At 44.2% G+C, this 17507-nt stretch overlaps 1 protein-coding gene across 1 annotated transcript in view; it reads left to right on the forward strand.

Moving 5' to 3' along the window:
• The window catches only part of LOC144784078 (elastase-1-like), a 168836-nt gene extending 152957 nt beyond the window's left edge, over window positions 1–15879 (forward strand). Inside the window, exons 7-8 of the mRNA XM_078662769.1 lie at window positions 12972–13121; window positions 15856–15879. Of these exons, the coding sequence (XP_078518895.1) occupies window positions 12972–13121; window positions 15856–15879 (174 nt within the window). The remainder of the gene's footprint in view (window positions 1–12971; window positions 13122–15855) is intronic.
• Window positions 15880–17507: the final 1628 nt, after the last annotated feature.

Genomic DNA, 17507 nt, shown 5'->3' on the forward strand with positions numbered 1-17507 from the left:
AATGGTGTGTTTACTAAACCAAGAGGTTTCCCTTTCTTGTTCTTGGTTTTAGACTTTAGTTTAGCTTTGTCTCTTCTGTCGATCAGATATTTGGCGGTATCTAGCGGAGTGCCAGTATCCGCTAGATCCTCATATTCCTCATTGGAAGCATCTTCGCCAGGCATTTCTTCTCCCGCCACTTGCGAGCAATCAATAAATGTATCAGTCACCACGGCTGCCTCGGTGCTTAAATGATCAGATGCCGGAATCAGGGTACTCTCAGCTCCTATGTTTAAAAGCTCCGGAAAAATGATCTCAGGTCGGGGCCCTCCCTGTGATTCTATAGTTTGACTTTTAAATTTCTGGGGGGCACATGGTTCGGGCAGCGCTGGCTCAGCTGCCTGGAGTGTTCTGGAGTTGCTGTCTAAACCCGGTACCGGTACCAGATCACCAGTGCCAACCAGGGGAGTGGTTTGCTGAGTATGTATCACAATATCATTACCCCCAACATCTGCCACGGCCTCTGCTGTTATATTAGTGGTGACATCAATTTCAGTTTCCTCTCCTCCTTTGTTGTTTTTAAGGGTCCCGCTTTTGGTAATGGCAGAGGCCCCCGACACAACGAGCACGGGTGGCCGAAGCACCTGCTTACCCGATGAAGTTAAGGCAGTTCCCCCTGAAGATGGGGTCAGCGCATTCACTGCAACCGCCGGTTGTGAAGGAGCAGCGGAGATTGGCACTATGGCCTTCGTTGCGGGAACAGCAGCCGCCGTCATCGTCATCATAACAGCTGCCTCCATCATTGCATTTTTCTTTTTTTTTTAAAGAACCTTTATTGTCATAGTACGGAGATACAAACAAGGGCCTACAACCGATCCGGCCGGCCGCTATGTAAATCGATTAAAAGTAACATCGTATAAAAATACAGCGGTCCGGAGTGCAAAGCTGAGTGGCATCCAGGTTACATCATATAATTAAGGTACCATGCAAGAATACGGATCTGTGACGGTTCATTTTGTAATAACGAAAAAGAAAGTGAAATCAATGTCGCATTATCACATACACCCCTGATACAGCTAACGAAAAGCAAAAGGTTTGACGCCAGTGAAGTACATAGATGAAAAAGACGGGGGAAGGGGTATACGAATCAGGATAGACGCAATAAACACTAAGCAATCATGGCGAACTAGCCCCACCCCTCAAGGCGAAACACAATATGGGAGACATGGAAGACGACGACATCGGAAAAGGAAAAGGGCAAAGGGCCATAGAAACAAGACAAAACAAAAGAACAAGCCCATCCCCCAACCCCCAACCCTGCACCCCTGCAAAAGGCTACGGCCTACCCCCCCAGCAACGTGCCTGTCGCCCTAAAAGAGACCCGAAATACAGAGAAGAAAAAGAGAAAAAGCAAAGAAAAAATACAGGAGAAGGGCCCCCAATCTGGTTATCCGGCCCCTCCCACCTCCGCGTGCAAAAGTTGTGCAAACAGTAATGGCAAAAGAAGTACAGGCAGCAACAATCATGCATAACGCAATCAATGACATCCCCTCTAAGCGCCCCTCAAGTCACCATCAACCAGCCATGAGTCCCTCTATGTTCCAAGCGGAGTCACCCCTGGCCTCGTTTGTCAATAGTACCAATGTCGAACCAGCCTTCAAACAGGATACAAAGTAGCAGAAAGGGTCCGATCACACCGGAAGGGTCAGGCAATATCGCCGCTCCATAGGATCCCAGCCACCGAAAATTTGCCGATGTTGCATGGTGGAAGTCCGATCGGAACAATGTCAACACCGCCAATAGTCTCGAGTCCGAACACAGTCCCGCCAGACACGGGAGGAAAAACACACGATGCGGGAAGCGCCAAAACCCCAATGGGGCCGCCCAAGCCGTGTATCGATGCTGTTCCTCCACTTGCTGATCAGAGAAAGGCCCCGGTGAGACGAGCACATGCGCCACAGGTGCATCTACAGGCAGCTCATGAATCAAATCTATACACGTCTCGAAGGATGTAGACTCATCCGGGGAATACGTTGATGAAGCAGTGGCAGACACATCGGCGCCTCCTTGAGAGCGAACCGTGCCGATACAAAATGGCGGGACAACAATGGCGGCAATCCTTTGTCCCAAACCTTGGGCCTCCCGGATCAGGGCTGTCTGCAGGGTTGTTAGTGCAGCTAGTATATGTTTGGGCGTGGGCGCTTTCTCGCAAAGCCAGACCCCGGGATTCTCGTGTGCTTCGGTATCTCTGCCCGGGTATGGGGTGCACGGGAAAGTGTCATCCGCCATTTCAGCCGTCACGTTCTCTTTCCCCTCCACCGCACCCCAGGACCGGGCACGACACCCGGAGTCAGCAGGTTGCACAGCGGGATCTCAATAGTCGAGACAGGCAGCAGAAAGGAGAGTCACCGAAAGGCTAAACAAACTCCCTGCGACCCGGGAGTCACCCACCGGTTCCCGGGGGGGGGCTGTTAACATACCCGGGCATCACATCGAAGGGGAACTGGGCATCGTGGACTCTCTCTGTCCCAGCTGGTTCACACCTCTCGCAGGGCAACCCACTACTGGGAGTGGGTTGGTATCTTCTCTCCCGGTTCGCAGATCTCAGGTTCTCTCCGATCGGCCCCCCTTCGCAACCAGAGGCCGCTGGCGATGCAATCGCGGCCGGACACTCCCCTCACTCGAGATTCCGGTCTCAGCACCTCGAAGGCCGCCAAAGAAATGGGGACAGTTCCTCGGGTCTACTGCGCGGAGGAGCCTCAAAAGCAGATGGTAAGGGAATGCTTTCCTTCACCTACTTAAATTAATGATAACTGCTCAGGTTTGTCGACAGGATATATGTGCGGGGCGGGAGGGCGCACGGAGCCAAGCAGTTATGCAGCCATCCCGATCGCCATCTTGGCTCCTCCGCCCATCGTTGCATTTTTATTTGCGCGTGTAGATCTTGGCATGTTCCTGGGAGCCATTAATGATTGAGGACCCCGCACTGAGCACTCTGCAACAGACGTCGAAAACGAGGACCAAAGACCGGACCAGCCGAGCGCCGAACCGCTGACCAACCGCGGGATAGTGTGCCGGGCGGTCAGCAAGGGAATCCGGAACAGCCGCTGCATCCGTCACCAAGATCCACGGAGGTAATTCCGGTTCAGTTAAAGAGTTTTTACTTCTTCATCCCCTGTACAGCTTGGAGATTGCCGGTCAAATCAAGTCAAAGGAGAAGCTTATCTGGATCGTCAATTTGTCATTCACCGTTCGTTCCGTTCTCCAAGGAGGATAGGAGAAAGAAGGCATCTCTACAATCTGTCGGGTAGGGTAAGTGAGGAGCCTCCAGCTAGCTGCTGCTCCACGGCGTTCTCAGTCCGCCATCTTGCCTCCTTCCAACTTGCCAGTCAATCTTATTTGATAATAAAATCCCAACTTCCCGGACCCTTGCAGTTGACAATGAGAAGTATTCAAGTTTGGCAGGCTAATCCTAGGAATATTGATGCTAGAGTGAGTTTCTTGCAAAACAAATACTTTAGGGGCTACTGATACTAGCCATTTAAGAAGAGCACTGCTTTTACGTGGTTTAAGGAGACCATTCACATTTTCATGAAATTATTTTAATGTGCTGTAACATCCCATTTATTCTCTATACCATAGTCCTATATCAGCTGTTCCCGCAGCATTGCGTCCTCTCTCTCACTTTCTTTACCTGTTCTACCTAACCTGTATTTTAAAACACTTGCTCTTGCCCTGTTCACTTTTTGTTTGCAAGCCCAACCCCAACCTTGTGCCCCCAATATCTCACCACTCCTCCTTTCCAGCCCTAGAGGAACCCCACCTGTCAGCCCTTCGCCCTCCCCCCACCTACTGGTACCATGGTAACACACTTTTCCCCAAGACATTACCCTCCCACCAAAATTAAATAGAAATAAAGAACAAAAACTCATGCATCTGCAATTAGAGATTATGCAAATACACTACAAGAACCAAATTAACTCTCCTACATTTTACAGATATTCTTGAGATAAGTTTGATAAAAAGACATTTGCATCTTCTACTGAAGAGAAAACATGGAATTGGCCGTCAACAGCACTTTGAGTTTGGATTGTTGTACCACAGAGGCTTGCCCTCCCAGGCATTTAAATCCTTGAATCAGACCCTGGAATGCCTTGTTGCGCCTGGCTGTTACTGCATCCAGATCCCGAAACATCCTCATATGAATGTTATCAGAAATGACAAATGATGTTTGATTGATCACTGTAGCCAAAATCTGTTCTTTAATGTGGAAGTCGGCAAAATTAACTAATATCGTCCGTGAATATTTCGCATCTGCAGAGTGCTGGGCGGGGGCCCTATATGCTCTCATAATGGATAAATCATTTGGGGCCCGATGTAGGTAATCTCATTTTACCAGTTCATAAATACGGAATCATACCGAATCGGTATTTATGAACCGGTAAACTGTATGTAGCTAAAAACTCGGTAAAAAATACAGAATCGGTAACATTCGGAATCCTGACTCGGTAAATACCGATTCGGTAATCTCCAAATCGGTAATCACCGAATCGGTATCACCCATTCAACCCTATGGGCTTCCTGGCCCATAGGAATGAATGGGAGATACCGATTCGGAGAATACCGAATCGGTAAATACCGATTCGGTAAATACCGATCTCTAAAATTCGAATGGAAGACATGTGAGCCAGTCAACCAATCAGGGACACCAACCACACCCCACAACCAAGCAACTGTGAAATCAACCAATCAGATGCAAGTACCACACCCAGTACCTGGAGTTGGCCACACCCATGCAGGTGCAGAGTAACAGATCTGTGTGAAGAGCTGGAGGGGAGACAGAGTAGCAGGCTGCACTGAGCCCAGAAGAGCATCACCATGGAGTCCCAGGAAGGCCAGAAGGATGGTGTGGACAGAAAAAGGAAGCTGAAATTCAGCACAACTGAGCTCCAGGTGCTGGTGGAGGAGGTAGTGCAGCATTACAGCCAGCTATTTGGGAGACAGTCCCTGCAAGTAGCAGAGTCTGTAAAGAGAAACACCTGGCTGGCAATGAAGAGCAAAGTAAATGCCCTAGGAGTCACACATAGTGAAATTGATGACATCAAGAAAATGTGGTATGATCTGAGGATCACCACCAAAAAGAAGATCGCCACCCAGAGGAAGGATTCCGCAGCCACCGGTGGGGGGAAAAGCCGTGCACCAAGCCTCACTGAACTGGAGCAGCTTGTGGAATCCACCATGGAGCCTGAGAGCATACACGGGATTGGGGATGCTGACAGCTCAGCCAGAGCTGCAAGAAAGAAAGGTAAGATGCAGGGACATGTACCCCACCCATTCCCCGGCCCCTTCCCCTATGTGGGTGACTCACTCACAATCCAGAACACATGACAGTAGTCACCAGCAATGCATCATGGTAGTCGTAGTCATAGGAACATTCATTAAAGCAGCCAACACTGAACACTGCATGCCAAGCCACACTCCCCATACACAAGCAGTTGAGGCATATGAAATTGTGTGTTAGGAATTTGTGTGATGAAAACACACAGCTGATCAATGTCCATGTCTGCCCACAGGAGAGTCATCGTGCAGTGCAGCGCAGGGAGGGGAGTCAAGTGCACCAACAACGGCTGCGAGGGAGAAGCCCACAGACACAGCAGGACCTAGCACTGTCCCTGAGGACACTTCCACAATGCACGCACCCACAGCAATGGAGCAAGACACCACTGCACAGCCACTGTCACCCCTGCTGTTTGAGACACAGACTCCGGCAGCACCTGCAGGTGCCACAACACCAAGCTCAGGGTCCTCTGTGCATGTGAGGCCAAGGAGACAGGACATACCACCATTAAGGATCCTGGAAAGCTCTGATGAGGAAGAGGTGGAGGCTCACAGACCTAGCACTCCACCACGGGCTGGCAACGCACGGCAACAGGGGTCATTAGGATCTGGCCGTGCAAGTGACCGTGGCCATAGGGCACGTGAGCGAGACGAGGGGCAGAATATGCAGGGGGTCTTTGTTGGTTTGGAAACCACTATGGTTAAGATCCAGCGCATGCAGGCCAAAGGGATCACGGCAGTGCACAGACAGGTGCGCATCCTGAACAGCAGGATGTCAAACATTGATCGGGGGATATGCGCCATGGCAAAAGGAATGGAGTCCATGGCCAAAGGAATGGAGTCCATGGCAGAGGGGGTGAAGGAAATGGGTGTGTGCATGGGTTCCCTCTGTGACAGGCTGGAGAGTGACCAGACAGAAAGGCGCAGGAATAGGCGCAAAGTCAAGCAGCTGAATCAGTCAATCAACCGTCTTGCAACTGCAACCACACTGCTATGCCGCCGGTCAGTGAACATGCAGACTGACATTGTGCACTGCTGCAGTGACACGTCCAGGGGGATGGGGAGGGTGACCTCTGCTATGGAAGTACTGCTGACACAGTAGACAGCCACTGCTGGTAACACGTGTGTTGGGGACACAGAGGAGTCCACAAGCAGGAGTGGATCCAGCACGCCTGTACAGGACGTTCGTCGGAGCAGCAGACTCCATGCAGATGACACTGGCACCACTGCGCAGGTTGACCCCCTGCCCCGTGGCTCCCACAACATTATGCGTAAGCGCAAACATTAACAAATCATCAAGAACACAGCACAGGTCACAGTGAAGTGAACTTTGGCCACCCAGTGTGAAAAGTGAATTTTATTTAGTTGATGTGGTCTTGAATAGTGCAGTAGTGCATATTAAAGTGAGTGCTTCTAAGAACTGAATAAGCCTGTATGTCATCACTCTATTAAAAGTATCTGTTAGTGATTTCTGCGCGTCGCAGTCTACCATCTGTTGCTGGCGCTGCTCCTGCTGCATTGTGATCGGCTTGTCCTGTCCCATCATCTATGTCCTCATGATATGTGAGTTCTATCTCTGTGCCATCCTTGGTGGCAAGATTGTGCAGCATGGCGCAGGTCACAATAATCTTGCAACAGATAATTGGCGTGTATTGCTGTGCACCTCCACTCTTATGGAGGCACCTAAATCTACTTTTCAGCAGTCCAAAAGTGCGTTCCACCACGCAACGTGTTGTTCTGTGTGCCACTTTGTAACGCCTTTCGCTCCTGGTGGATGGATTCAGGTAAGGGGTGAGCACAAATGAACGCAGGGCATATGCACTGTCACCTGGGTGGAAAATGAAATTTTGATTAGTCACATACTCATGATTGCTCCTTCTGCATAGATATCAGGGTGTCTCACACATACTTACCTAGCAGGTATCCATCACCAAATTCACCAGCCACAAGGCGTCTGTATATCCCACTGTTCTGGAATATGTAGGAGTCGTGGGTACTCCCAGGAAATTTGGCTACATTGTCCGTAAGAATGTTGCCAGCGTTGCAGATCACCTGCACATTGATTGAATGCGTGGACTTCCGGTTTCTATATATGTGTTCCGTTGCTGCAGGTGGGGATAGTGGGATGTGCGTCCCATCGATACAGCCTATGATGTGCGGGAACTGTGCAAGTTGATAGAAATCGGTTTTAGTCTTTGCTAGTTCAGCAGGTGTGTCAGGGAACTCAATGTAGTGTTCCATCCTCTGCATCATGGCATCAAGAAATTTTCTGAAAAACCGTGACAGGCAGCTCTGGGACACCCCACCTACTGTAGCTATCACATGCTGGTAGCTCCCAGAAGCAAGAAGGTGTAGACAGGACAACACCTGCACATGGGGTGGGATGGCGTGTGCTCTTGGTGTTGGGTGTTCCAGATATGGGTGGAGGTCCCTGATCAAGTCCAGGATGGTTCTGGGGTGGAGTCGGTACCTTTGCAGGATCTCAGCTTCAGTCAGTTGGAAGAGGGTGATCCTCTGCCTATACACCTGCTCCTCCCTTAGCCAGACCCTCTCTCCTGCTGCCTGTATCCGTAGCCGCCTTGCCATAATGTAGAAAGCCGCCATTGTGGTTACACTGTTGCATTTTGGGGCCTTCTTTCATATCCTGTTCCTGGTTTCCACCTGCTTCCAATCCATGGTAAATACCGACTCCTAAATACCGAATTTCATGGTATTCGGTATTTTTTGGATTTGCTACATCTCGACAAGCCATTTTTACCATTTCTTATTTACCGACTCGGTAAATAAGAATTCGGTATTTTCCGAATCGGAAAATTACCATTTCTTAATTACCGATTCGGTAATTATGAATTCGGTATATTCCGATTCATGTAATACCGATTCGGTATTTTACCGACTGGTATTTACCGATTCGGTAACTTTTTAGTCACATACATCTCGATGCTCTTATACCGGTCGGTAAAGGCCGAAATTACCGATTCTCGGCCGTTACCGACCGGTATTTGGCTACCTACATCGGGCCCCAGGTGCGTTTAGAAATATCAATTTCTTAATGAGAGAATTCATCAAATGGGGACGTTCTGAATCTCCCCCTGCGACTCACTTCCTTCTGGAATACCAGTAAACCTTAAATTACTGTGTCTCAAATGATTTTCCAACCTCTCCATATTAGTTTCTATCTGTTGCAGTTTCCTTAATTCTGGTAAAATGGTTTTATCCATTCTTTGAAAGCGATCTTCAAGATCAGAGATTCTTTGTTTAGCCTCCAATAGACGTTTAGGCAATCGTATCAGGCTATCCTGAATTCTAGACAATCTTTGATTAACTGTTGGCGTGTAAACCGTTTACTGTATTTTCAGCCCCTAAATCTCCATTGAAATCACTTCCAGTAATAGTCACAACGTCTCAGAAGCAGAATATAGGTGGAGCTCTACATTGTCCGGTCCCAGTGATGTCTCCTCTATTATTTATTTCTGATGTGGAACTTGTTGCTTGTCTTGAGCCACACCTTGACCTATATTTATTGCTTCGGGAGTGCATGCCAGTCCTGTGGCACTTAACAACCTTCCTGCTTCTAGTAAGTCTGATATCAGTATTGCCTGAATCTGGGTCAACTTTGGTGGTTCTTGCGAGCTTAGGACAGTTTCCATCTGCACTGGGCCTATTTTGGGAGTAAATCTTTGAAACAAAGGCTAATCTTTGGATTTCCCTGATGTGTCAATAGATGCAGAAGGTACTGCAGCAATTGGGGAGGGGGTGGGCTGACTACTAAATGGTAGAGGTTTCATCTGGAATGGATCATTAGCTGCCTCTGCTCCCTCTTCCTCCAAAAAGGTTCCCTCCCCAGTTGAATATGATGAATGGGCAGATTCCGCCATGCCCGCCAGCTATTCCTGCAATAGATGACACATTCGCACTTGCAAGCATCTTCTTCTCTCTCGAACCTGATGCATTATGCATTATGCAGCCATGAAACTATTCGGTGACCGTGCGCGGTAGAAGTGATTTTTAACATAACATAACATAACATAGAAATAGCAAATCTCTATTATTGATTGTTTATGTGCATATAAACAAACGCACCTGCTGCGCAGGCACCCTTGCAACATTGCACAAGGGTAGCTATGCTGGAGCTGGCAGCTTTTTTGCGCCAGCGCTAGGGGAAACGCGGAGGTGCATTGTAATATTGTGCATTCGGCGCATCCCTGTGTTTAAAAATGTTGCAGCATGGCATTGCTAAATTTGGCGTAATACCGCACTCTGACATTTTAGAGTAAATATGCCCCTATGTTTTTTCTGTGTATGTGCACATGCGAGCAGGCTAAATGCAAAGCAACCAGTGGCATATGTTGTTGTGGCTAGGAGCCAAATGTGAATGACATTTCAACAGAAGAGTGGATAATAGGGGCTGACTAAAACAACTTCTATCTAAGTGTATGTTAATATATTTAAATGTTTAGCACTAAATAGGATTGGGTGAATCTTACTTAAAACAATTGACATTTAAATGTGTGAATCTTTCCAATGTTGATGCTTTAAGGTCTTCTGATGAAACATGCAGCATCAACAGGTGAGCTTTTATGTAAGCTATGACGTCACAGGCGATCATGTTCCTAGAATTAAACTCCACAAAAAAATTTTGGGAAGGTTCCCCTGGTGACTTTCACAGGGAGGGGAATAGACAGTATGGAAAATCAGGCTCTGTGCTTTTATCAGAAAAAATTCAGAATGCTGACTTTAAAGAAATGTGTGGGAGAACAAGCTTGAGGAGAGTCCCTGGCATCTATTCAACTATACTGACAGGATGATATTATGGAGTTTTGTCACTGTATTTCAAAACATTAAGTAATAGACGTATACAACAAAAATATTAAAAACAATTTGCACAATTTATTGTGGTACCTCCCTTTAGGGTTACATTCTAAAATTTAAAAAACTATTTAAAAAAAAATTCTCATCATATGATCTATATAAGCAATAGTAAAAACAGTCAAAAGAACAGTCGACGCGGCGTTTCGGTGTAGTTAAAATGGTTGCACCTTCATCAGGACATTTGACATTATTGACTTGTAATCTAAAAATTAGAAAACAGTGTTTTAGATACTTATTCTTTACACAGTGACACATATAAAGCATTGTTTTCCGTTTTTCTCCTAGACATGCAGCTTTTATGTTCAAACATTTATCACCCCACCACATTCTTATCTTAAAGAAGCTGGACATCCTTGAAAATCAAATGTCCAAGCACTGATTATTTTAATAATTCAGGGGCCTAAAGATTGCCCAGTCTGTATAGGTAAATACCTTAAACAGAAGATTTATTTCAGCGGACTTCTAAGTCGATTTGGAAATACCGTTCAGATTTCACTACTGTATTTCGTCTCTTAACATGATGAGCCTTATGTTCAGAGAGAAAAAGCCAAGTTCAATACATACGATTTGAGCTCATTCTTCAATTTACTTTTTTTATATAATATTCCCTCATGTTGATATTACCTTGATAGGGACATCGGTGCTAATGAATTGGCACGGAGGAGCCACCGTAATTTATTATTCGGCCACCTTCTTATGAAAATAGCAGATTCCTTTTTCAATTCGGAATCACTGGGAACAATAAAGAGCATTGTATAGTTGGTCTCTGTTTTATCTGCAGTCTTATTTTAATCAAGGTTTCTTATCTCTTTCAAACTTACTCACCACTTCCAAAACCACTTTGCACTTGAATGATGAAAGTAGTTTTTGTTCATCCACTACGAGAGGGGGTAGTTCCGCTCCTTTTATCATGAGCCTGTGGGTGTAATCAGTTTGTACAGTAAGCTTACTGATTACACTGCGCGTTTTATTCAATACCGTATCGATGTTCATGCGTAACTATGATTATCTCTCAGTTCTATTAAAGACTGTACTTTATTTATCGAGCGCTTATATTTAAACATGGAAATACCCTGAGTAATACATCTGTTCATTGGTATGACTATAGTAGGCTATATAGTATCTATATAGTATCTATATAGTATCTATATAGTATATATATATATAGTATAGTATATATATATAGTATCTATATAGTATAGAATTAGGCTTCCCGATATCAAAACAAACAAGGGAAGCCTAATTCTATCTTGAAACGACAGGGCACGCGGTGTAGAAACCAAACCAATCCCCTACCCCAATAATACCTATGATAGGGTGTAGAAGTCGGGCCTCAAAGAATGATAGTTGATACTCTTGTTTGTTTTCGCATCAAACTAACCTATGTAGTGATTTTTGATATTTAATAACGAGGTATCATGTGAGACCTACTATAGTAATACCAATGAACAGATGTATAAATCGGGGTATTTCCATGTTTAAATATAAGCGCTCGATAAATAAAGTACAGTCTTTACCAGAACTAAGAGATAATCATAGTTACACATGAAAATCGATACGGTATTGAATAAAACGCGCAGTGTAATCAGTAAGCTTACTGTAAAAACTGATTACACCCACAGGCTCATGATAAAAGGAGCGGAACTACCCCCTCTCGTAGTGGATGAACAAAAACTACTTTCATCATTCAAGTGCAAAGTGGTTTTGGAAGTGGTGAGTAAGTTTGAAAGAGATAAGAAACCTTGATTAAAATAAGACTGCAGATAAAACAGAGACCAACTATACAATGCTCTTTATTGTTCCCAGTGATTCCGAAATGAAGAAGGAATCTGCTATTTTCATATGAAGGTGGCCGAATAATAAATTACGGTGGCTCCTCCGTGCCAATTCATTAGCACCGATGTCCCTAGCAAGGTAATATCAACATGAGGGAATATTATATAAAAAAAGTAAATTGAAGAATGAGCTCAAATCGTATGTATTGAACTTGGCTTTTTCTCTCTGAACATAAGGCTCGTCATGTTAAGAGACGAAATACAGTAGTGAAATCTGAACGGTATTTCCAAATCGACTTAGAAGTCCGCTGAAATAAATCTTCTGTTTAAGGTATTTACCTATACAGACTGGGCAATCTTTAGGCCCCTGAATTATTAAAATAATCAGTGCTTGGACATTTGATTTTCAAGGATGTCCAGCTTCTTTAAGATAAGAATGTGGTGGGGTGATAAATGTTTGAACATAAAAGCTGCATGTCTAGGAGGAAAACGGAAAACAATGCTTTGTATGTGTCACTGTATAAAGAATAGGTATCTAAAACACTGTTTTCTAATATTTAGATTACAAGTCAATAATGTCAAATGTCCTGATGAAGGTGCAACCATTTTAACTACACGGAAACGCCGAGTCGACTGTTCTTTTGACTGTTTTTACTATTGTTTATACAGATCATATGATGAGAAAAAAAATGTAAATAGTTTTTTAAATTTTAGAATGTAACCCTAAAGTGAGGTACCACAATAAATTGTGCAAATTGTTTTTAATATTTTTGTTGTATACGTCCATTACTTAATGTTTTGAAATACAGTGACAAAACTCCATAATATCATCCTGTCAGTATAGTTGAATAGATGCCAGGGACTCTCCTCAAGCTTGTTCTCCCACACATTTCTTTAAAGTCAGCATTCTGAATTTTTTCTGATAAAAGCACAGGACCTAGAATTAAACTGCCACACTTTTTTTAAGACTAGAAGAATACGTTACCAGTTTCTCTTTCCTTTCTTCAGGGTGATTCAGGGGGACCTCTGAGCTGCTTTGTTAACGGTATTTGGCAAGTTCACGGGATAGCGAGCTACGCAGTAGTTCCCTTTTGCAACACTTATCAGAAGCCAACAGTTTTCACCCGGGTCTCTGCCTACACCGACTGGATTTACGAGGTAAGTGCAAGAAGGGTTTATGCTTAATGTGATGGAGTGTACCAAATAATACATTTATCAAACAGCTGTGGAAAGTATCAAACTTTTATACACTGTTCTAAATATTTGAAGAATGAAAAAATCAAGATAGGAAAGCTGAAACTATTTAGAAATTGCCAATATTTGGTGTTGTTTGTGTTTTTTTAGGGTGGGAACCTAACTAGGTAGCAACAGAGTGCTGCACATTTAGGAGGCGTTCTAGACGACTAAATAAGATGATGTACATCAGGAGACCTAAATAATTGAATCACATTTCAGATATTTAGAGATGCCAGGGCCAGGATTTGAAGCTAGGTCCCCATGTCCCAAAATAAAGTACAACATGGTGCCTCCAAGCGCACGTGAGAGCTAGCCACCCACATTGCTTGATAATCCCCCTGCTTTGCTACATTTCGCTTTTATGACCTTTCACCGACATTATAATAATAACTGCAATGGAGACAAAGTGGGCGAAAAGCTTGGAACTTTTTTAAAGTTCTATTAGATGGCCTAAGCAGCTAGAAAAGCCTTGACCTAACACTACTAACCTTTCAGGTACATATAAACGTATAGGAGCTTATTTACAAGCCCCTTACGCAACCAGTGCTTTGCTTTTTTTGACGCACTGGCAACGCAGTGTGCTGCCCCTGGGTGTCTTGTCTAGGCCTTGTAAATAAGGTCTTTTTTCATTCATCACTTTGCGAGAAAGGACGTGCCATGGGTGTTGCTGTTTCTGTTCCCAGGCAACACCCATGGATTCTGCCCCATTCCCAGATTTACAACATTTCTTAAACCTGGGTATGCCTCAGAATCCTACACCTCCCCAGGGGAGGAAGAAGAAGGTGCAACGAGGAGAAATACTTTTATTTCTCCTTGTTTTTCCTATTTCGCTGCATTCTGCAGAACACATAGAAGAGGAAAATGCCTCTTGTGGTTGTTTTTGCACAGGAAAGTGTCCCTTCTTGCACAAAAAACAATAATTCCCACAACATGGTGCAAGGGTACCCGCGTTGGTTCATGGCAGCCAATTGGGCACCAGCGCTGGGGAAAGCACAGGAATGCATCATATTGTTGTAAATATGATGCATCCCTGTGCTTTTAAAATGATGCAGCTCGTGCAGCAAAATGGCTTGTGGCCCTGCGCTGCATCATTTTGTTGTAAATAAGGCCAATAGTTTCATTAACACAAAAGGTCAGTTATTTAGATGTAAGTCATATGAGGAAATAAAGCCTGGGGCTGATTGATTCTGGTAAAGATACTAAGACTTCTCTAATGTCAGAACCATGTGCAATCATCTTTTTACAGCCCCCAAATTCTGTATCTTCTTTAACCGATAGGGGCATATTTATAAGGGAATGGCGGAGCGTGGCGCTAAGCACAAAATGCCAATGCCACGCTCCGCCATTCCAAAAATACATGGATGAGCCGTATTTACAAAGGTACCTCATATCCCTACGTTTTCCCTAGCGCTGGTGCCAAATAAGGCTGCCTAGCGCCAACGCAGGCACCCTTGCACCACAGTGCAAGGGTGCCTGCTTTGAGCGGATAATTGTTTAAATGCAGGAAGGTGCCCCTTCCTCCACATAAACAATCACAAATGGCGATTTGAAACTTCTAATTGTGCTGCATTATTCAGCACACATAGAACTTGTAAATCGTCATTTTTGTAATGATTGCTTATGTGCAGGAAGGGACACCTTCTTGCACATAAACAACCATTCATGGTGGGTTTCTTTTTCTATTTGTGCTGCATAATGCAGCACCGTAGAAAAGGCAACCACGAAGAGAAATAAAGCATTTCTCCTCGTTTCGCCATGTTAAGACCAGGTTTTCCCTCGTCTTAATGTTGACGCTGCCTCCTATATACGCTTCCCTTGTAAATAGGGGGCAGCGTCAAAATCAATGGGTATTGAAGTAGAATGCCCATCACAGCACACATTGCCAACCTGCTACACTTGAAAGGGTGCCTTATTAACAAGGCAGCGTTCAGTCACATTAAGTGACTTAACTTATAAATGAGGTGAAACCCCTATCGCATCTATAACGTCCTGAAAAGTGACGCTTCTGTGGCGATAGGGGCTTGTAAATATGCTGCACAGTGTTTTACAAAACGTATCATTTCTATGTTAGGACGAATACATTGTATATGGAAGTAACTAATCTGTTCATCTCTGTGGTCAGTGTATTAACTAATGGTACCCAACATTTGTACATTTGCCCATGGCCATGATCAAATCTCCATTAACAATTTGATCAAACCAAAGTCATTTATGGTTCATCTCTGACAAATCACATGTAATATATTTTATCCATCCATGCCAAGTTTTCAGAACAGCCACACAAGTTACATTTACATACAATTTATATTAATGGGAATCGTTAAAATAGCAAGTGGCTAGGGTAAGATTTTGAAATGCCTCCTCTTATGTGGGCCACCTTGACAGCCCTCTTATGGTTGAAGACACCCCCTTGGATCTGACCCACAAATTGTTTAAAGGCCAATGTAAACCTTTGCTGCTGACCTGAGGTCAGCTGACTTTACACTGTGGACCACATTAAATAAATGATAGCATAAGACTGAGCACTAACTACACCACAAGATTCTGATAATGGGCCCAAGCTGAGAGTGTTTATTGCTATATGCACTGTACTTCGAGGTCATCAAAACTTGACTCCTGTGTGCAGCACTGAATTCTGTTATTCTTTCTCTTTCAGATCTTTCGGGTGTATGGTGAATAGTATGAAGAATAAACCTCTTGAGGAACACAGTTTTTGTCAACAAATAAATAAGAAATAGTTCACTTAATGTCTTTTATGAACAATAGATTAAAGTGAATGGTGATTTTCTGTGATCAAGTGTGGACAAATTCAATAAAATATATTGAGAGCAAGAAACCGGACAGCTTGAATGATCACTTGAGTAGGGGAGTACAAATTAATTCCAAATTGTGTATGTCATGTTGTTTAATCTTAGCTTCAAAATGTGCCACATGGAAGCCAGGAGTTTCTATGGAGTATGTGTAGTACACATGAGGATGTTTGTATTTATTTATTTGTTAAGGAGTTTGTAAAGTGCTTCGTGTCAGAAGGAATAAACAATATAGCATGATGATAGGCACGAAGGTTAGAATACAATTGGAGAGGGTATGTGACTGTGTTCAATATGCTGCGATCATTCTTTGTGCTGACATAAATTAAAGGTTAGATAAAATAGTTCAGTTTTCAATGGTTTTCTGAAATGCCAGTAACTGGGTTCAGATCTCAATTTTCAGAGTCTAGGTTCTTGCACCCAGACAAATACCTCCAAGGTTCATCTTCTTGAATCATCGGTGGTTAATCAGACTTGCACACATTGCAGTGATAGGCTCTGTTTCAGACGTGTGGGTGCAACTTGCTGCAGATATGCAAGGGCTTTGCATCCACTACTCCATGGATGCTTCACAAGACCTTAAAGGTAATCGTAGCCACTACTCAGAGTCAATGGCGTTTTTAAGGGTGATTTCTTGTGATTCAGCTTGAGAAGGTTAAAGCTGATTTTGGCGGCCTGGTTCTTGAGTCTTTGGAGCCTGTCAATTAGTTTATTGAGAAGAGAAGAATAGATGGGTTTACAGTAATCGATGTGTGCCAGAAAGACGGCTGTGTGATAATTGTGGAGAAGTGGAATGATTTTCCGAAGGAGTGAGAGTTATCATGTTCACACATTCAACAACGGGATCAGCACAAAAAAGATTCCTAGATTTCCTACTTTTGATGAGGTGGAAGGAGGGGCTTTAGGGCCTAAGAGTCAGTTAAATGTTGGTGAGTTGGACTAGCAGTCTCTAATTGCTAGAATCTTGGTCTTGCCACCATTCTTCATGGGAAGCACTTCTTGATCTCAAGTGGATCAAATGGTCCAAACACAAAGCAATGTTAATTATATTCTCTGAGCAGATTTGAAAGCAGAAATTGATTTTTGTGCTGCCAGCATATGTTTAGTGATCTCTTACCTAGTCCTGCCCAAGTTCCTGAGCAGAGGGCCATGTGTAAATATTGGAATGAAAACCTGTGCCTTGTTGCCTGCAGTTGGTGAGAAACGATTGGAACTATTGCATTGTAGGGCCCTACATATGTGTCCAGTGCTAAGCCTTTCCCAGAAGGATTGTATATTCAATAGTTTTGTAGCAGGAGCCAAAAAATATATAGGTTGCTTTACTGTCCTAATTAAAGGAGCTCTTATCTTATATTGGGCAAAGTGGTTTCAGTACTCCTTTAAGCGTAGACTCCAGACTGTTATTGAGGAGAAGGTAGAGCTTTCCAAGTACTCTTGATGTTTTTCCACTGTAAGCGGCATCATGCAGAGCATTGCTTCCTTCAGTGCTCATCGAGCA

This window comes from Lissotriton helveticus, chromosome 10 (genome assembly GCF_964261635.1).
Source record: "Lissotriton helveticus chromosome 10, aLisHel1.1, whole genome shotgun sequence".
Taxonomy (NCBI): Eukaryota; Metazoa; Chordata; class Amphibia; order Caudata; family Salamandridae; genus Lissotriton; species Lissotriton helveticus.